We start from the raw sequence: 21,567 nt of genomic DNA, 5'->3' as shown, positions 1-21,567 counted from the left end.
ATTCTTCTGACTATTGCATTAGACTTCAAACTTACCATATGGTGCCAAATCCGTGCATAATGCCCCTGAGGTTAATGCCAACTAGTATTGACTTCCTAGTCAACTAACTTAGGATTTTGCTTCCGTGATTACAGCAGCACTGGTGAGTTTTATATTTAATTTAGTTTTCTGTGGATGATGAGTCAGGCCCCGATCAAATGAATGCAAAGACTCCTCTTAATGTCATTTAGCTCTATTTATTATTTGTAATTTGCTCTAGAGACAAATTCTACAACAGTTAGTTACTGTCTAACCACATGTTCCTCAAACTTAAAGTTCTGTCTAAAAAAGGCTGCAGTTTATTAGACAGGAAGCAAATGAAGGGAAGGGCAGATGTGCAAATGTTCTGTTAAAAAATAAAAATTTTTTTTATTTTTCTAGAAAAAAAATTTTCTAGATTTGTTTCATTTTAGCTTCCATTTACAAGATCCTCTCATGACTTTTTCCATCAAACGAAATATCTATCTTTCACCAGAAATTTCTTCTCACAATCAAGCCATCTCTTCATCTTCTCTTGCATAAACAAAAGAGATCCGAGTATTAACTGTAAGGAATGTTTTCCAAATTGCAATATTTTTTATAATATTCTGTATAATATTTTTATTTAACTGTATTATCATATTCAAATGCCTTCCAAATGCTGCAGTTACACAACACCATGTCACAAACTGGTTATTTTCTCATGGAGGGCTGGCGTAGAGCATTTACAGTACCCTATTTTGCTGAGAAGTGGGGTTTTGTTGCTGGAAGAAATGAGAAGTGAGGGAGCACAAAGACTACTAAGCCATGTAGGATAAAAAAGTGGAAGCAGAGAGAGAATACAGAGGTGTTAGTAGCAGTTTGAAAAAGAAAGTGAAATCAAGATGAAAGGGGGGGGAAGCACTGATATGCTCCAAGATATAAAAGCTACAAAAGAAGCACAGATGAGGCAGATGGCAGCTTTGCAAGATCGAGAACCAGCTTGTTCCAAGGAGTGACGGAGGTCAATACTCTCGGTGTGACTGACAACTGCCAGACCAGATATTAACCACCTTATTGCGCTGGGGATGCAACACGTTAGTAATAAATCACTTCTGGATACTCATACACTGTGCCGTAATTCAGCCTTCAAGACTCTGCCCAGTAAAAGATGTTCAAATAAAAGCTACCAAGTCAAAACAAAAGTGAAGGTTACACAGCCTCTCCAAGCAAGACGCCCTTCCCTCTCCTCAGGACAGCAGTTACCTGCAGTCAGCAGAAAGAGAACTCAGTATCCTTGACTGAAATAAAAGCCAGAGGCAGAGTTCATAAAGTCATTTCATTGATGGGAACACTACATTTTCCAAGTTGATTCCTCTAAGTTTATGAAGAAATTTAACACTAAGAAAACACGTTGCTGGGATTGCTATGGTTACAATGATAACCTTCAGTAAAATAGTTGAAACTTGAGGAAGACAATACTGCAATTTGGTAACAATTTCAAACGTGTCTATTACAAATCAGATTTATCTAATCCTGTAGCAAAGTCATTGATAAACTTTCACTGCAGTTAAATGAAACTGGGTGGACAACAAATAAACTAAACAGAAATATGTCACAACTGCATAAACTAGCCAGGATTAGTTACAGTTTTTTCCACAATAATGAATCCTAAAATTCTTTCTTCTAGAAGACTAGACAGAAATGTGATTCTTTCAGAGTGTACCTAGTCAGACCTACTCTGCAGGTAGAATTCAAGGTGTCTGGACACAGATTTCATTTGGTACATTTTCTCTAATCAAAACCTGCAAATTTCAAAAAGAGAAATACAGAAACTATGTTGGTACTGCTGTCATTCTGATGGTCATGAACTTTCCTTTTGGCCTCTGATAAGAAGCGTAACTTAATTTAGGACACAAGAAACCAAATCAGTACATAATCTAAGAGAGATCTGAATATCCCCTACTCCAACTTCTGTAACAAAAACCAGAAATTGTTTTAGGAATAATAAAAATGTTATCAAATTTCTTTTGACTTTAATACTTTTCAAAGAAAACACCATTTTTCTTTATCAACTGTTCAAGCACTCAAGTCTATTTGCTCAAAGAGATTTAGAAACTAGGAAGGTGAATTGACTATTGAAGGAAGACGTTTTAAGCAGATCTTCAGCAGTCACAGCATTAGAATACATAGTATTGTCATTTTAATTTTTACAAAGCCCACCAGTCTGTTTCAAGAAAGAAAATTAATAATTTAGTTGGTTTTTGTCCTTTAGGGATTATTTAACTCTTCTGGGAGAAATTCAGATACAGATAGGAACATCTCTATTATACTTTAGAAAGTTCCTAGTACCCATGCTCCTACTGAAATCAACTGTAATGTTACTCTTATTTTAAATAGGACTGGAGAGTGCTCTAGCTTGTAACTATAAACCTACAGGTCAGAATGCTTTTTCGATTGTGTGTCTGTATAGCACATACAACATGGGGAATCTGGTCTTAGTTGGGCAAAAAAACTACCAGAATATCAATAGCAAATATAGCAATGTACTTCAAGGTAGTTTTCTATTCAAGCCTATTTATGGACTAATCAAGTTTATGTATGGACTTTCTTCAAAATGCAAGATCTGAAAATGAACACAGAGGAACATAGGAAAACACAAGTACTGGGAGGAAAGGATTTGCTTTAGCAAAGCTCCACTTCAGTAAGATCTTCACAGATTTGGCTAGAAGCATGGAGGTAAAGAATCTAATGAAGCAAGGGACAAACAGGTTAAAACATAATTATGGTATTCTATCTTCCCGGAATTCTGAAGTGCAGCCCATCAGAGAACAACTTATCTTTTCAGGTCCCTGTATTTTTAGATAACCAGCTGATGCTACTCAAGTGGAACAGACTGAATTACCCTTAAGATTTCCTGAAGTAGTACATCAGAATTCTCATTTTTGTGAATGCACTCCAGTACCCTAGTTTTAAGAACCGCCCTACCTTCAGGAAGGTATACTGTATCGCGAAAGATCACCCAGAGTTATGCTTCTGACTGCACAAATTCCAGATAATCTATCATTTCTTTCATTGGAGACAAATTTAGAAATAACGGAACAAAACTTTAAAGAAGATCAAGCAAAAACAAGTATTATTAACTCAAACAACATGAGTTCTCCAGAGCCTGTAGAGTATCTCAGCTTCCTCTGAAGATAGGTAGTTAACTTAATGTTGCCTCCCTCTGGAAAACACCACCTTTCCCACTCCTATTGTGGTAAGCAGCTGCTGGAGCCAAGCAGGCCTACTCCAACACAGAACTGCCTGCTGCTTTCCCATTTTCTTACTCCTTACTCTTTGTAACTGGACGATGGGGCATCATTTCTTATCCACCTATCCCCTTCTTAAGTTTAGTTGTTTAACAATTCTCTCAAAACCCTGAAACAAGCTCCTAGCTTACATCTAAAACCAGGAAAAGGACCTGTATGGATTAAAACATAGCAGTGCAAATTTATGAATTATATATTATGGGACTATCATGATAAGAGTTCCTGTTGAGATTTACAGTGTTTGGTTTGTTGTGAACTTTGTGAAATCTACATACAACACAATTAAAAGACAGTTTCACGGGAGGTATCAGACTGCAGAAACATTTCCTAACATTTCTTTGGACTCAGCTTCTTAATGCTTCTCTTTAGCTCTTTTTGTTCTTAGTTTTATGTTGTACATTTCCTTTCTTCATTGCTGTTTGCAGCAGACTTGTCCTAAATCTAGCAAAGGCTTTCCCAGTGAACTCTGGGAGCAAAACAGTTGAAGAGGTCTGCAATCATTTCACCTCATCAAAATGTAGAAATTACAATAGTCAATACAGCCGTTCGATGGATTCAGGAATGTTTCAACTCACATCAGTCTCTACTGGGCAGGTAAAGCAAATTAGCAAAGTTCAAATTTTTAATCCTAGAATCTAGGGCTAACACTTTGTCTGCATTAAGATGCATAAGTTTTAAGCAATAATTCTGCTATGTAACAAGGTGGGAAGAGGTAAGATATCTCCCCAAAATCGTAACCAGAACAAATAGCTCAGAAAACACCAGAGATGTGAAATAACCTGATGTTTTAAAGAAAGGTCCTAAATATTATAGCTGACATTCTTCAGGAAACAACAACAACAACAAAAGACCTAGTATTTCTCTGTCTAGGAAAGACCTAAACAATGACAGACTAAAGCAGCTGTACCCAGTGGTCTATCTTGACCCAAACACAGGTCCAGCTCTCCAGCACTTGTTTAGAAAATATACATTATGTTACATTAATATTCAAAGATATGTAAATATTAATGGCAGTACTTTTTCTACACTGGACAATACCACAACTACATGAATGAATGATTTACAGCATTACTATTTATTGCCGTTAATACTCTATCCTTTCCTAGAAAGCTGTTTTTCTTTTGAGGTAGTGAAGAGAATACAGTATAAAAACTTCAGTCTGCCACCTAAGAATGAGAAAACAGAAACAATTTGAGGAGAAAAAGGGTTCATTATGAACATTTTAATATCTACTCTAGAAAAATACTAAAATAGTTTTAATTACTGATTCAAAGTCATTCCAATAACTGATATCAAAGTAAGATGGTTTTCAGAGAGTATTACCCTTCTTTCCAGAATTCTGAAGTAGAGCAAAATTAATTAAGATAGAAAAGGATAAAGAAAATGTCAACGAGTTCATAACAATGGAAACAGCATCCTTAAATGGTGGCTGTGCATAATCAAAATATTTTAAACAATATATTTTATATTTTTCCAAATATTTTAAACAAACAAAATCATGGAAACACTAACTTTGTAAGCTTTTTACATTGTTTATTGCTCTTTAATCAAAAAGAGTAACAAAATAAAACCTAGTTGTGATTCAACTGATCTGATCAAGATTGTTTTCTTATGGACCTATTACCTACAGTGATAAATGCGTGTGCATCTTGAAAACCAAATGCTCACACATACCTCAGCGGTTTTAGAAAATATAATGTTAAATTGCTAACTGTGTATTTATTACTATTTCACAACTATCATCATTTATCAATATTTCCCTACGAAAAGGATTCATATGTCTTTATTGAAGAGCTGTATTTCAAGAAAGGATGTGAAAGAGGATCTACTGGTTTTGACTGGGATAGAGTTAATTTTCTTAATAGTAGCTGGTATGGTGCTGTGTTTTGGATTTGTGACCAAAATGGTGTTGATAACACACCAATGTTTTAGCTATTGCTGAACAGTGCATACACAGCGTCAAGGCCTTTTCTGTTTCTCATGCTGCCCCAGCAGTGAGTAGGCTGGGGGTGCACAAGAAGTCGGGAGGGGACAGAGCTGGGACAGCTGACCCCAGCTGACCAAAGGGATATTCCATACCATATGATGTCATGCTCTGAATAAAAAAGCTGGGAGAGGAGGAGGAAGGGGGGGCGTTTGGAGTTACAGTGTTTGTCTTCCCAAGTAACCATTACGCGTGATGGAGCCCTGCTTTCCTGGAGATGGCTGAACATCTGCCTGCTGATGGGAAGTAGTGAATGAATTCCTTGTATTGCTTTGCTTGCATGCACGGCTTTTGCTTTATCTGTTAAACTGTCTTTACCTGTCTTTATCACAAGTTTTCTCACTCTTGCCCTTCCAATTCTCTCCCCATTACAATTCTCTCTCCTCATTCTAGATTTTCCCAGAAGGACTAAGTGGATTAAAGCTCCTTGCATTCACATCACCCCATGAGATGTACATAGTGCCACACAGCTGCTCTGCTTAAATGAGGGCTCTGTCGGCTCCTGGTGCTGAGCCTGAATTAATGCCTCACCATGCTGAGCAGGCAGGGTGTGCTGGTTTTGCCTGGGGTAGAGTTAATTTTCTTCATAGTAGCTAGTATGGGGCTATGCTTTGGATTTGTGCTGCAAACAGTGTTGATTGATAACACAGGGATGTTTTAGCTGCTGCTGAGCAGTGCTTACACAGAGTCAAGGACTTTTCTGCTCCTCACCCCACCCCACCAGCGAGGAGGCTGGGGGTGCACAAGAAGCTGGGAGGGGACATGGCTGGGACAGCTGACCCCAACTGACCAAAGGGCTATTCCATACCATATGGCGTCATGCTCAGCATATAAAGCTGGGGGAAGAAGAAGGAAGGGGGGAGATGTTTGGAGTGATGGCGTTTGTCTTCCCAAGTAACCGTTACGCATGATGGAGCCCTGCTTTCCTGGAGATGGCTGAACACCTGCCTGCCCATGGGAAGTAGTGAATGAATTCCTTGCTTTGCTTTGCTTGCATGCGTGGCTTTTGCTTTCCCTATTAAACTTTTATCTCCACACACGAGTTTTCTCACTTTTACCCTTCTGATTATCTCCTCCATCGCACCGGGGGGAAGTGAGCAAGCGGCTGAGCTGCCTACCAGGGTTATCCCACCCCAGAGGATATGGATGCATAGCCCTCTGTGAAATAGGGCTATGAAATTTTGAAACAAGTAAAGATAGGATTTCTCCAACTAATTCCTAAACTATTAGAAAAACAGTCCTTTCCACATAGAGCTAAAAATATTGGTTACCATAAGTATTGTATACACTTTTATAAAATAATAACCAATGCAGCTGGTTTAGTCAAACATACACATAGAAACAACTCTGTGGTTTCTGCATTAGTAAACTGCTAAGAGTGATTATTTTCAGGCAGTAAATTGTGGCATTGCATTTCACATCACAGAAGAAAAATTGTTTAATACAATCTTTGTCTCCAAGTGCTAAAGACTGAAACTCAGGACAGCAAGATAAGACTTACTGGAATATGCAACAATATGATTGAAAAAGTAACACAATTTGTTGAATACCTTGTAAAAGAATACTGCACTATATTTCTAGGCACAGCTCAGTTAAATACAATTTTATCCTTACCTCAGATATTTTGGTTAGATCATGTTCTGGAAGCATGTTTTTTAACATTTTTATGTGGATTTTTTTTTTTTTAATTTATTTCAAATGGCATATATTCGTGAAAAAATAAAACCAATAAAGAAAAAATATTTTTTCTCCTGACACCAAAAATCCTCATTTAATCTTTTATAGTCCAGTTTCTCTTATTCTCCTTCAATATGCCTTAAGCTCCTTAGCTCTATACTTTTCATCTTCCTTTCACATTTCTAAGTACTAAATATAACTCTTCTTCCTGAAGATCTCGCTACCTTTGCAGCCTGTTGTCTTTCATTGCCAAATTGCCTGCCAGTGTCTCTCCATAACAATATTTTTGTAACCCTAACTGAAATGACCTATAGCTACGCTTTTTTTTCTTCCCAACAAAATCAAATCCTCCTCCTTGACATATTTCACATCGTCTCTATTCTACAATATTCACCTACCTGCCACTATATCCTACTTCTTTCATGGCTGGAGAATTACTTGAGTATTTTTTGTATGTATGTAAAATGTCACACATACAACATTATTATTAACTTTGATGCAATTACAAAGTTGTGTTTTTCCTAAGGTATAAAACCTAGAAATTGTACAATAACATTATAGGGAGTAAATCTCAAATAGCCTAATCAAAGATCTGATATGAACAGTAAAATTGATAAAAACCAACCTGTGCTTTCCTCATATAAGCTAACGGTTCTTTCATATGCTCAGGCGGTGCTGCAGGATGACAGGGTGAAGGAAACCTTAAAGAAAGTATAGCATATTTTAAATATTCAGATTTTTATTTTGCTTAATTAATCCTGTATTTGTAAACCTAAACATAATTTCTTTCATGACAGCACTAGTAAAACCACTCTGTATGTTGATCAAGAACTAAAAACGAGCATTATTTTTAGAAGTATTTCTTCCTCATCCTTTCCTATGGACACAAACAATATAAAGGTATGTAAGTATTCCTAACATTTTGACATGAGTAGTTCTTACATTAAAAATAATACTTCCTTATAATTTCACATATTCGTAAAATAAAATCAAATAATTCTATGAACAAATCAGGTATTTTAGAAGTGTATCCTCTTGACATCACATCATCTTTATGACTCCCTGGAACTCTTACTATCCAGGATATTATATTTTTTCAAGAGACAATATATTTTTGGAGGATTTCCTTTTAAAAATAAATAGTGAACATGTACATGCCCAAAGCACTTAGAACTTTGTGGTGCTGACCTAAGCAAAGTTGAATATCCATTCATAAACTGCATTATGCCAAAATATAAAAGCTGGAACAAAACTAAAAAAACTAAACCAAAACAATAATTTGTCTTCCAGTAGTGCAGATTATTTCCAATGAGTTATTGCCAAACATTTCATCCAGCTTAATTTGAACTGTCTCAAATGTCTTTCAGGAAAGAAAATTTACACAAAGCTTCTTTTACAGTTAGCCTGAATTTTCATTTGCTTATATGTATTCAGTCAGTTCCTATCATATGATTTTGGGAAACCCTCTTCAAATGTCTTCCCATTTTTAACTGGTAAGGTCATTCTTGTAGTTGCCACTAATTTGTTCTGGACAACTCTGTGCCTATGCATAAAGTGGAATAAATACTAAGAGATTTCACAGCAAGGCTGTTTCTCGTCTTTTCCACAATGCTCATGAAATCATGGTATTCTTAGCTAATTTCAATTTTCCAGGGCTAATTTCATTATTCGCAGCTTATTGCTGTGAACTCAAAGAAAGCGCAAGCAATAGTCCAAAAGACAGGTAAATATTTTTCCCTTGAAAGATATGAAGAAGATGAATCCTTACTAAGAGACAAGTATTTTGCTGAATCGAGTCCCTTGTACTATTAAGACACATTGTTCAAAACTGGTAACTCTAACAAGCTTATTTAAATTAGCACAAATAGGTTTGCATCCACATTTCTTATTATACAGTCGCATTTATGGCTATACCTGTTATGAAATTCACCTTTCCACCTTGCCAGAATGTAAAGGCAACTTATGCTTCCCAGAAGCCTAATCCAAAGTTTGCTGAACAATAATAAAAAGGGAATTTCACAAATTTCAGTGTGTTTATAACCATATTCCAAGCATGATGAGCACTGATCTAGTAAGTCTAGAGATCCAATATCTTAAAGGGGCTTTTTTTAATAATTAATACAAAAAATATGTGCAATGCTGTCATAAACATCTGAAAATAATTAAAATTCATTTGCAGCAACTACCTTAGCTACACAAGAATTATATTATGACTGTTGGTACCTTTGGAAGTAAAATAACAAAGAAATTACTAAAGTCACTAAAAAACATAGTGATATTTGTTTCACTCATTCTTTAAAATGTACTCAAGTCCAATATTTTCACTAGGATTAAAAAGAAATAACAGCACTTTAAAAACAGAAATGAAGCAGGCACCCTTGGTATGACAGATCTTGCAAATAATAGTAACACATCCTACACCTATATATACAAATGAATCAAAAGTAAATCATGTGAGTAGAACTTATTAAATAAAAATACTAAATAAACTCACACGTTGAGTTCGCTATAAACAGCATTCTGAAGCTTCTTTTCCCAACCTGTTAAAATAAAAAAATATCCAGAAGACAACTTTAGGAAATAATACTAATGGAACATGAATCAGAGGTTGCTTTACAGTCACTAGTTTTCTGTCCTGTCTCAACTCATGTCTACCTACCAGACAGACAGGAAGAGATGAAGAAACCTTAAGCTAATTGAGGTAGGAAAAACTGCAAGTTGAGACCTGTATAAAGGTTGAATATCCCTTACTTCCCATCTACTGCTCAAATAATTACAGCACAGTTTTGTTTAAATAATTATATGCTATTTTTTCAAAGCCATCATATTATTAAAACAACTATAAATATTAATAGACACAGCATTCCTGATTATTATAAATCTTATATCCCTTATCATCAAATCTTCACATTATAGTTACATAGCCTACAACTTCCAATGGAAATCGGAAATTTAACTACGGGTAAAATTTTCAGAAGTACCTCCATGAATGCTAATTTCCATTTTCAGAAGTGACTGAACTCTTCTACCATTCAGAACTTTCAAAAAAATTACCAGTATCTTATAAAATGATAAAATCACTTCTTTGCATAGTATGTTTTTCAAAATGCTGCTGGAATCCAAGAACTTTTTCCCTTTTAATTTTCTCTGTCTTGTTTAATAATCTGGAATCACTGAATGTCTGCTTCTGGCTATTGTCAGCAACAAGATACCAAGCTGCACAAACTACTATTTTCATCTTGTATGTCACATACATTCTTACATAGATTTATACTATCCACAAATGTATCAATGAAGTATTACAAACCTGACGTCTTCAGAAAATCCTTAATATCTTCTTTTAGTGATTCCAGTTTAATTTCTGGTTTGTGTAGGCTAACCTAATATGAAAAATAAATGAATGAATAAATAAGCATCAAGCACTTTATTTTCCAAAAGAGAAAGTAAATTGTGTATTTTAAGTTATGAAACAAGAAACATACATGCTTAAGGCTACACACAAAGCAAACTGCTTCCTACTAACTTGATAATGTTAAGTGCAGCCAAAAAAAATCAGCCAACTTTTTCCTCACTCGATGTCTTTGCTTTTACATGAGTGCTAGAAGCTGTATGTGGGGAAGGGAGAGGGAGTATCCAGTGGCATATATGCTTAATATTCTGAGTACCCCACATACTTAGCAAAAATGCTAGACTCTATGCATTAAAGGATTGGTCATAAGCTACACAAGTGAATAACTAGAAGCCACTCACCGTATTCTACCTGAAAGAATCAAACTGAAAATGTTCCATAACTTCTCACTTACCCTCCCCACAGTTCAGCTCTTTCAGGTAAGAAATGCCACATTCAAACTTCAAATAAAAACTGCGGACCAAACATTCCTCACTGCAGCTGTGACTACCAGGTTATACAGCCTCTTGTAATGAAATGCACTCCACACAATTAGGCACCAACCAGTTTTACAACCGTACCATGACACTACCATGCAGATGTTGCTGCAGATTTTTCAGCAACATCAGGAGCAGCTGCTATAGCATCTCCTTCTTCTTCTATAGCTAGACCAAGAGGAGAAAACAAATAGACCACAAAGGTCCAAAAGGACAACAATCAGAAACTCAGGAGTTTCTGTGAAGTGACTTCTCATACATATTTTCCTAAACGTGGAGTGCGGCAATAGCTGATTAATACCAGAGGATAAAGCTAGAGGTTTAGAAAAGAAGAGCAACCCTGGCTGCTGACTCGAAAATAACACTGGGAGACTTGTGTGCAACTTACTCCACTGCCATGACAGCTCAAGGCGTATGTTAGAAGCATATGGCCACATCATCCACCTAGGAATGTGAGACATCTCTTACCAAAAGCTACTCAGCAATATGCTGTAGGCGTATCAGCTGCTGATTCTATTGCAGTAAGTTATGCTGCTATTAAAAATAAATTTGCACCAGCTTGTGCAGTTTGCCAGCCCTAACAGCACTGTTGACAGCATGGCATGCTTTAGGTCCATCACACACAAATAACAAACTCCACAATCCTATCATTTGCCTTACAGTTTATATACAGAAAAGGGTATTTGCTGTGCTGCACAGCTTGCTGGAAAAGTTGGTCTAGATGAATTCACAAGCAGAATTTTAAGGAAATCTTTCCATTTTCCCTCGTTGAAAGGTGGAATGGCTAATAATGCAGAGACTAATAGCATCAGCATTTCTGCTTTTATTTTAAGTCACCTTCCCATTACAGGTAAGGAAGGCTTTTATATTTGCTTTATTGACTGCAATAGCAAATGGACTGTAAGCACGCTTTCTGAGAAAGAAAGGTGATCATAAGCAGAAACCATCAGGTGTGGCGAGTTGCATAACTCATTTCAAACGACAAATGCATATTCCTTTCAGCACAATGGTAAAGGCAGGCAAAGGATCATCACTAAAGGCAGGGAAACAAAGATTTTCATGGGAGTTCTTGTGCAGCTCACAAAATACCCTTTTAAGCAACAGCCTCAAGGCATACCTTATGGATTCTTTCTGAAACTACTTTGATGGAAAGTCCTATGTCCGTTTTGGACTGACATATGTCAGGCTGAGTTTAATTTTTTTATGCTGCAAGGCAGTGGTTTTGTACCTCTCCTGTATGAATTTTAAACAAAGTAACGTGCATCAAACTGGGCAGATTGTGCCTTACTGTTCCTCTGAAGTTGTCACGCACACTTTTGTAAATGTTCAGCTTTGTCTTCTGGGTTAAATGTGGCCAATTTTAATCCCAAGGTCCGTGGGGTGTTTACCTGTGGGGCCTGGTACACATGCTTCAAAATCCTTTTTAGATATGCAAAACCCCCTCACAAATACAATTCCTTGACAGATGTTGAATCACAACAAAAATAAAACAATCTTTACAATCTACTAAAAGTGGGTTAATTGTCTTGATAATGTAAACAGTGTAAGAAGCGACAAAAGTGCAATGAGGAGAATAGTATTTTAGTTCTCTGCTGTTCATACATAAGTAAAATTTGTGAGCTTTTGGCTCATTAAGGAAGGTCTGACACTCACATTGACGATCCTTTTTTTTTTTTGTGGTTTCCTGGAAATTCTGGAAATTGATACAGCATATTACTTTAGAGGGGATAAAGGAGTTCAGTTCAGACAGATGACTTCCCATTTTCCCTGTCAGCCCAAAAGATACAACAGAAGACTTTCTTGTAAACTGCTGTTCCCAACAGAACCTGTTCCCCAACTGCAGAACAAAAAAACAGTGACTCTTTTGTATGCAGCAGGGTGGCAGTCCAAAAGGAAGCAGGACAGCACTCTGGGGAAAACTTTCTCCAAGGACTGCATTAGTGCTTCATCTCCACCAGTTACCTTCACCTCTTCATGCCCATTTACTCAGTCAAGTTCTATTGCACTATTCCTAGCCCTGCTGCAGCAAATATTCCTATACTAATCTTTAATTTATCAAAACTTTTATTTTTAGCCTGTTTCCTGCATCCTTTTCCTTCTCTTGACTGCAAAATGCCTTACTGAGACAAATTTTCATATAAGAAACATGAAAATTCTCCCCCAAATTATGAGGGCACTTCTGTCCCCACTCTTGTAATTTCAGGATGCAATTGCCAAAGGCTGCCCCCATTTCCACTTCTCCTTTTGTTCACTTCTGAATTATGATCAATAGATTCCAACAGTGCTACGCAGAGCTACAGAGCCAGAGAAACTGTTATTGTTATGGACTCACTGCATACTGGATTGCCCATCAGTTTTCAAATCAGAAATTAGATACCTGAAAGGTGAGAATCTGGCAAACGGTCCAGGTAGTGGCTGCAGCCAGTTCTAACACAGAACAACATACCCTAGCTCTGTGTAATATAACCAAAGAAGAAAACACTTATTTCGGTAGGTGAAAGGAAATCCCTTCAGAATTGCTTTGCTGTAGCTTAACAGCATGATACCTCTTTGGAATCTACAGGGGGTTTTGTGGGCACTAAATTAAGGAGTCAAGGAGACTTAGCAGAGCTGATGTTCCAAAATTACTAGACCGGGTCTCCCACATACTTTTATTTTCCCTTTGGACTAACTGGTCTAACTTATTTCTGTGTTGCACTATGTTGCAAAAAACATTTACGTATTTTGGTAGGGTTTGTTTGTTGTAAACTGCTTGATACAAAGTACTGCCTAAGTATTATTTGCATTTTCACCCACTATGGTTTTTTGGTAGAATGAAAAACATGTTGACAAAATTTTATTTATATAAAAAGCATTACTACGATTTATGCTGATAAAAATGCCTGGCTAAGGTTTACTGGGAAGAAAACACCTTGATGAAATTTGTACTGATGAACTGAATTAATTTCCTGCATAATCAAAATGCAGCATATACTCAGGAAGAACTACAGACTCTCCAATTGCAATACACATCTTGATGAACAGGTATCTTCCTTTTTTTAAAAAAAATCTGGTACTATCAGGAGGATATCACAAGCAGGGTAAAGGAGAGTGAGCAATATAAGGGAACAACCGATTGAAGGCAGAGTGACAGCCAGACCAGGGAAGAAATCACGATATTCAGAGGCTCAGTCAGGCCAAGACAGAGTCCTTAAAGGAGACAGGGATGAATGCAGCAAGCAATAACAAATGATTTTTAATAAAAGTTAATGCTGACCAGTTTATCTTCCAGTATAACTGGCATTGTGCATAAGCTTATGGATAGGGCACAGGGGTTCAGGCATTGGGTGCCCACATTTATTTACAGTCTTGGTCAGCTTCTTGCAAATCAAGAAGCAACCAGCTGTTAGACATTCCTTCATAAAACAAGCTATCATTACAGCATTTGTTGACACCCTCTTATCCTTCAGCTGTACAGAAGAGAAGGGATAGTTTTGGGACTTTCAAAATTTTTCCAAACCTTCTGAAAGGCAACTAAGGTACCACTAGCAATCCTTTGTATTTATGTTCTGTGCACATCTTCTTTGCCTTTGATTTTGGTAAGGTATCCTGCTGAGATCTGGGCAGTCATCATCATAAGTGATACTCTAAATGGATTACACTTTCTGTACTTGGATGCCAAGATGGAAGAAAATCCAGACACTCAACATTGATCTGGCTGAAAGCAAGCAAAAGGATAGCACAGAGCTAGTTGGAAAAAGTTGGTGAGTGTAGTAAATTGATTCATAGAGCGAGTGAAGACAAAGAGACAAATCTACTTGCAAATTAGCATCTAAATTTGGAAATGGCATTCCCTCATCATGACTGGAGCGGCACTGATCATGCAAGAGGACAGATCAGCTGTCAAGGCACAGCACTCAAAGAAGTATAGGAAAATACCTAGAGGACCAGCAACATACTACAAAGAGGAGGCTTGACAGAACAAAGTGTTCCAGCATAAGTCTAGTGTCAAACTATTTCTTTTCTCAACAAGAATAAACATTGCATGGAAGTGATCCAGCTATACTGAAATGTGGAACTGCATCAGGTGAACACATATTTTTATCCTGCTGCAAACAGTTCTGCAAATAACTTTACACAATCTAAATATTTTTACAGGCTATCCACCATAATTTCTCTTCAAAGCCTTTTTGTTTTAGACAAGTATGTACACTCTCAGAGCACTTATTACTGTTCATTATGATTTTGCACAAGTGCACAATGTTTTCAGCTTTTATTGCTGTTATTTCCCGAATTACAATACAGCACACTACCCCAAATATAGCCCAACTTTAGCAGAAGTAAATTCAATGAAAGCTAATAAATATTGACCTTTTCTCATATACTCCATTCTGCCATAACTAGATTTTATTAGGATCCAGCCAACTTGTTAAAAACCACTTCAAGTATGACCACAACAATTTCAACATAAACACTCTCTAAACACTTAAAATCCTACAAATTTAAGGGAGTGATTTTGGTTTATACATTTGTGTAACAGAAAGAGGAATCATTCTGAGCATAACTAAACAAATTTGGTAAGTATAAAACCCTGATTACACTGACAATTTTCCAAACCTTGTACATTTCTACACTAATTACACTAAGGGAAAAAGTATTGTGAACTTTCTTATACAAGTAAAAATAACCTAGCAGTTGAAACAGAGAGCTTCAATTAGCCTCATACAGGAATAAACAGCTTCAAATGTTATGTTCCCCCACAAGATATGCAGGATACATTTTTAATAATATAATTTTGATGTTTTGATAGATTTTCTAGGTTTTCCTTGAATATAAAATTAGTGCTGCAACTAAAACACACACACACAAGGTAAAACATATAATCTACATTATAAAAAAAAAAAAATCTGCAAATCAAGCTCGCATTGCTTCTGAACTCCATACTCTGTTCAACGTATTCACAACTGTATTCAATTTAAAATTCACTGCACTGCAAATGTGACTACTGAACCATTTAAACCAAAGTACAAAATCTGTCAGGAGGGGATGGTAAGACCTTTGTTAAATACAATGCACGAAAAGGAATCATTAATTATCTGTGATGACTCATGAGCCTACATTTATTTGCTAACTTTTATTAAATAAATGCTACATTTCACAGAAACATTCTCCTCCTTAATTTGATCTTTTACTTAAGTAGGGATCAGTATCAATTTCTTTTTTTAACTGTTGGAGAAAAATGTCATGAAAATATTCTCAGATTTCTTGCAGACTATTCCCTCCACATAAATTATTCCAAGCTGTTTATCCGTACTCCCTTTAGAACACCACAGTCGGGCAATACCCCAGCTGCAACATTCCTAGTGCTCCCAAAGCAAGCTCCTCTCCTTCTTTGCCCTATTTGAAGTCTTGTGAAGACCCTTACCTCTCACTTTGATTACTATTTTCTTTAAACCCTGCTGGTACTAGTCACAGGTCTGTTCAAAGAGTGATGGCAGAGTCCTCTCCTCTGGACAATCATTCTGATCATGACATATCCTAGCGTATCTCCTCTCCACACCTTGTTCATACCTTCAGGTACCTCCTAAAATCTTTCCTCACTCCCAAACTTCATACTCAATTGTCAGAGTGGGGTGGGGTGTCAGCATTGATTCTTACACTCAGGTTACCACTTTTAGCCTACTTTGACAGCCATTATCCTGTTTTTCTACAAGTTCTGCTTCAAGTTGTCCCACTACAGACAGACCTACAAGAAACAAATCTGAGAGCGTCTACACAGAAAATGCCCAGAGAGATTCCTTGTATTGTGAGTCTTTCTTGGTCAATTTAAAACATAATGTAGAACCTTTATCTTTCATTTTATTTTCACCTCCTGTTTTAGAAAAGTTCTTTAGGAATAAACTACTGAAGCTTTTCTTTGGTTTTTTTTGTTTTGTTTTTGTTTTAAACTTTACTTGTTATTTACCCCTGGCCACTAGAGGTTCCAGGCAACTCAGAGTCAGACTGATTTCTATTAGAGGTTTGCAGAGGACAAAAATTAAGATTGATTAATCTTAATTAATAAAGCCTGGTTTCCCTCAAACATGATGTAAACCAAAGTTTCTGAATTATCTGTAAATTAAAATGTGTTAAAAAGGTAGCACTTTTTTCATGTTTCTGAACTGTTCCATTTTTATTATCAGTTCACTGACAAAGATTTTCCCTAAACCAAAACTTCAGCAAGATTTCACAAAAAAGATTGTTTTCAAACTGCATTTTGTGATTGAAGATGTCCGTGTCTCAGTTTTTCTAACCACCTCTAATTTTTACCTTAAAAACATTTACATTTCAGAAAGGGAAGACAAAAATTAAGACAAAAGCAAACAAATTTTGTTACAAACTCACACAGTGAAAGTTGTGCCTGAGAAACTGAGATCAGATTTCTCCTCCGATATCCCAATAACCCCAGCAGCAATTCTACCTGTTGAAAAGCTACTGTCTAATATTTTGGCTCTTTGTAACTGTTACTCTTTCCTTTCAAACACACTACAAAATATGCTCAGAAGAAATTCCAAAGCAAGTAACAGGCACATTTACACTCTTTCCTGCATTAACCTCTTTGTATTAACTGCAGGCACATTATCAATATACCAAAACTCAACCTACAAAATCAACGTAACATTTATGTTCCAAATCGTCACTAACAAGCATATGACCCTACTTCCACTTCAGTCCTCGGGACAAAAATGTTATTATCTTGGTATCCACAGAGCTAAAGCTGTGACAGCAAATCACTTGGTGCCCATGCCAAACTTATTTCAAAGAGATTGTGTATCACAGTCCTTGACACTAGCTCAGGCTCTCAGTGACAGCCAAGCATAGCACTGGTGTGACCAGTTCATAACCACAGGGCTACTCTGTCAACTCCCACAAATAATGTCAGGATATTGTGTTTTCCCCAAAATTCTATTAACTCGTGAAAGAAACTGTTCATTTTGAGCTCTCCTTCCTAGACATTAAGAGAAGAGATGAATTTACAAAACAGAGTTTTTGTTAATAGCTGAAATACTGTTTGTGAGACCACATGACCTCTCAAAAATTTCAGGCAATATTATAAGGGGCCTTGATCCATTCTGACTCTCATGTTTTCAGAGACGGTAAATATTTTTGAGGAAGCAGCAATGTCAGTTTCTACACTGACAGATAAACAGCAATCTTTGTAAAGGTAAAATATAACTGTAGTATAAATATCCAAAAACAATAAGTAAGTTTTATTCTGATGCATTGCCTCCCAAAAAATAGCCTCCCAAAAAATGCTTCCCAAAAAATAGCTTAAAAATCATATAAAAAGGGACCACCTATAGATCAGTATTGCAACCAGTGCACAATAAGCATTGTTCAGAAACTGACTGTTAACCAGCAGACAAAAAACCCACCAGGTCCTATCAATAAACTGGAGTTCAGGTGTGATGCATAGCAATAGCAAAGGTTTCAATTTGATAATGCAACTACAGAAATACCCCATGTAATGGGAGGGAAATCAAGCATTAATTTAATACAGAGAGTAGCAAAATTCAGAAACCTTCAGAATTCTGTACAGCTGCTAAGGGATGGAGCAAAGATAAGGAACTCACTGATAGGGCTTTTGCAACTGCATAGTACAGCAATAATATGATCATACAAGCATTATAAATAAAACAAGTCTATACTGTACATGAAAGAACATAAATGCATGCAAGGTCAATAAAAACAATTCAAGATCAAGGAGAACATACAGATTCCTGACAAACAGGGTGTATATCTGGCCCTATAAATTTAAACTACAAGCTCCAAAAGATGACTCTCTACATTGAGAAATCCTTTAGTTGATGTGTCTAAAACCTTTCCAGTCTTTCAGATCACTAAGCTATAGCTCTCATTTAATCATCTATTACAAACTCTTCAAACACCTGCTCTAAAAATCAACCTGAATATTTGTTGCCCTTTTTATTTTCTTTTCCCTTAGCACTTCATATGTCTAGAATAATCTTCTGACCTACATATACACCTTTTTTTTCTTCTCCAAGAAATTTGTAAAACAGTGTTCTGCAAAGCTATCATGACAGATTTGGCTGTGGTCATTACACTGTATTTTATTTATTTTATAGGTTACATTTATGCTTTAATTATGCAGAGTTTCTGCTTGTATTGAGTAAATTGATATGCTACAGAGTCAGGGAGGGATTTAGGCATTTAACTGCCCTTTCAGACATCAACCACCACCATGGAAGGGCACTGCTAAGGTCCTCAGAGTGTCCACCTGTACAAAATGGCTGTACAAAATAGCCATCCACCAGCAGCATTTAAACACCCCGCCAAGTCCTGAGTACACCAAGCTTCCTTGTGTTTCAAAACAAACACGCAAAGTATCAAATGACTGTGCAATCAGGCCTCACAGGAGATAGAGACAAAAGAACGAATGCAGAGGTGCGTACATACAGGTTTTATTACAATCAGTAACAGAGCTGTTAAAAGAGAGTCCTGTTCTGAAATCCCATCACTGCCTTTATTGAGGACAAGATCTTGAATTTGACTCTCTGGTCTGAAATCCCATCACTGCCTTTATTGAGGACAAGGTCTTGAATTTGACTCTCCACACCTCATGTCAGGCTATTTGGGATGCTGAATTCCCCAACACTTAGCAGAACCCAATGTCTGTACTCTTTTATAATTCCAGCCCCCTTCAAGTCATGCACATTTGCTTACTCACATATTTAGAGAGCACACAGTCAACAGGAGTAAAGCAGACATACATTTAAAAAAGCATTTGGAGACCAAATCCACAAATTTAAAAACAAAACAACAGAAAAGGCACACAGGGATGTCAATTGCTATGGAAAGCTTTCAGAGATATTCAGAGAAGAAAATCATGTTTCATTTAAAAACCTAACAAAACTAAGGCAGAAAATGGACATCTGTACAATTGTACAAAATCTGTACAATTTGAAGCACTGTTTGCAAAAAAAACCCCCAAAACACAAAACCCCCAAGATTTTATAAAACCCAACCCAAAATATTTAAGTAACACACAATAATTGTTATAGCACCACTATCATGTTATTATGGTCATGAACATTGACACAATTTTAATCTGAAACATCCTAAATGAAGTTCAGCTGAAATATGAAAACCTGGTTTCGATTGCAGATAAATTACTAAATATAAAAAATCAACTGTTTTCCCAGCTACGAAAACGTACTTTCGTGTGCGGTTTTCATGTATTTTCACTTCCTTTCACCAAATCCTCCTTTTCTCAGGGGCACTCTGGCGAAGGGCGCGGGGGGGGAGAGGAAGGGGGCGATATTTAAAGCTTTCCAAATTAGAGATTAAAAGACAAAGCGATTCATTTTAGGAACTCTTTGAAGCAGTGAGATTTCAAGAGGATAGTCTTCATATTCACTGCGAAATCCTTCAGTCCCAGGGGGTGAAACTATAAATACTGCTCTAGAAACCAACCAGCCGGCTCTCCGGCCCCGTCGAGGAAGGAGGGAGGGAGGGAGGGAGGGAAGGCGGGCAGGCGGGCGGGCAGGCAGGCCGGCCGGCCGGCCCCGGGCCCCCTGCCCCGGCGGAGGCCGCACCGGCTGGGCCGGGCCGGGGCGGGGCGGGGGCGACGGCCGGGAACAAAGCGCCGGGGAGGGGGAGCGGGAAAGGAAGGCGGGCCTGTGGGCACAGCGCCAGGTCGGGGCTCACCCGGGCCTGTCGCTCCAGCTGGGAGTGGAGGCTGGAGCCCTTCAGCCGCTGCACGATCCGCGCTATGGTGAGGGAGAGCCCGCTGTCCGGGTCCAGCATCGCGGCGCGGCGCCCCTGCCCGCGGGAGGGCTGCTGCACCGGACCGCTTTCGCCGCTGCACCACGCCTCGTTAACCGGAGTTACCAGGCAACTGCGGGAGCGGCAGTGCTCCTCCGCGGCGGCGTCCGGGTGGAAAAAGCGACGCCTCACAGAAAAGTTCCTCACGGCCGATCGTGACTCGAGCGGGACAGCGTGCCCTCCGCTGCCCGGTGTGGCGGAGGCCCCCGCGGCCCCCTCGGCGCTCAGCCCAGGAGGCCCCACGCTGTCCCCAGAGCCGGGGAGACCGCCCCGGTGGTGCCGTCAGCTGCCACCTCTCCCCGGGCACCTGGCAGGCTTCCTCCAGCCCGCGGGCCACACGCACCTTGAGCTGGATAACAGTTGCCAAAAGCTCTGGTGAAAATCTCATGCACTGCTTCTGTTTCCTAAATAAACGTTCATAATCTATCATTGCTAGAAAGAAACTCGGAAATAAGTGCAAGGAAAGCCTACGCGTAGGTCTCGGGCTTTGGCGGCGCAGCCTGGGTGCCAGCACCTGGCCACGCTGCTGTTGGAGCCACCCGAGCGTGCCCGGCCTGCTCGCTCTGCCCTTCGCTTCCGCGGAGCTTGCAGAGACAAGTGTCCTCGTCCTCGTCCCCGCAGCCTGCGTGACGGCTTCAGCCCTGCGCGCGTGTCCAGCCGCTCGCCTAGCAGGGCTGGGTTCGCGACAGCAGCCCACAAAGGCCTTCATAGCTGCTGTGGCTGGCTAGCTGCCACCTGCCAGGCCAGGTGGACTGTAACCGGCTATGAGCATTCCAGGTCCGCCTCAATAACGAGCTAAATAATATCTTACATCATCATTACTTATGGCTTAATTAAGCTGTCTGGCTCTGCCTTGGAAAGGACGAAGCTTTCTCTTACAAGTCAGCTGTTGCACCTCAGCTGAGCTGT

The 21,567-nt window shown here is 38.4% G+C and overlaps 1 protein-coding gene across 3 annotated transcripts in view; it reads right to left on the bottom strand.

Moving 5' to 3' along the window:
- Positions 1 to 20,742, bottom strand: part of TBC1D19 (TBC1 domain family member 19) — a 53,867-nt gene extending 33,125 nt beyond the window's left edge. For 2 of the 3 annotated variants that reach the window (XM_075499881.1, XM_075499882.1), the window contains exons 1-4: positions 20,542 to 20,742; positions 10,277 to 10,349; positions 9,464 to 9,509; positions 7,595 to 7,670 (exon numbers count right to left, since the gene is read on the bottom strand). In XM_075499881.1, coding sequence (XP_075355996.1) covers positions 7,595 to 7,670; positions 9,464 to 9,509; positions 10,277 to 10,349; positions 20,542 to 20,640 — 294 coding nt within the window. In that variant the 5' untranslated portion in view covers positions 20,641 to 20,742. The remainder of the gene's footprint in view (positions 1 to 7,594; positions 7,671 to 9,463; positions 9,510 to 10,276; positions 10,350 to 20,541) is intronic. The other variant, XM_075499880.1, reaches the window with a different exon arrangement.
- Positions 20,743 to 21,567: the final 825 nt, after the last annotated feature.

Source organism: Mycteria americana, chromosome 4, assembly GCF_035582795.1.
Source record: "Mycteria americana isolate JAX WOST 10 ecotype Jacksonville Zoo and Gardens chromosome 4, USCA_MyAme_1.0, whole genome shotgun sequence".
NCBI lineage: Eukaryota > Metazoa > Chordata > Aves > Ciconiiformes > Ciconiidae > Mycteria > Mycteria americana.
This window is presented reverse-complemented; position numbering and strand designations above follow the sequence as displayed.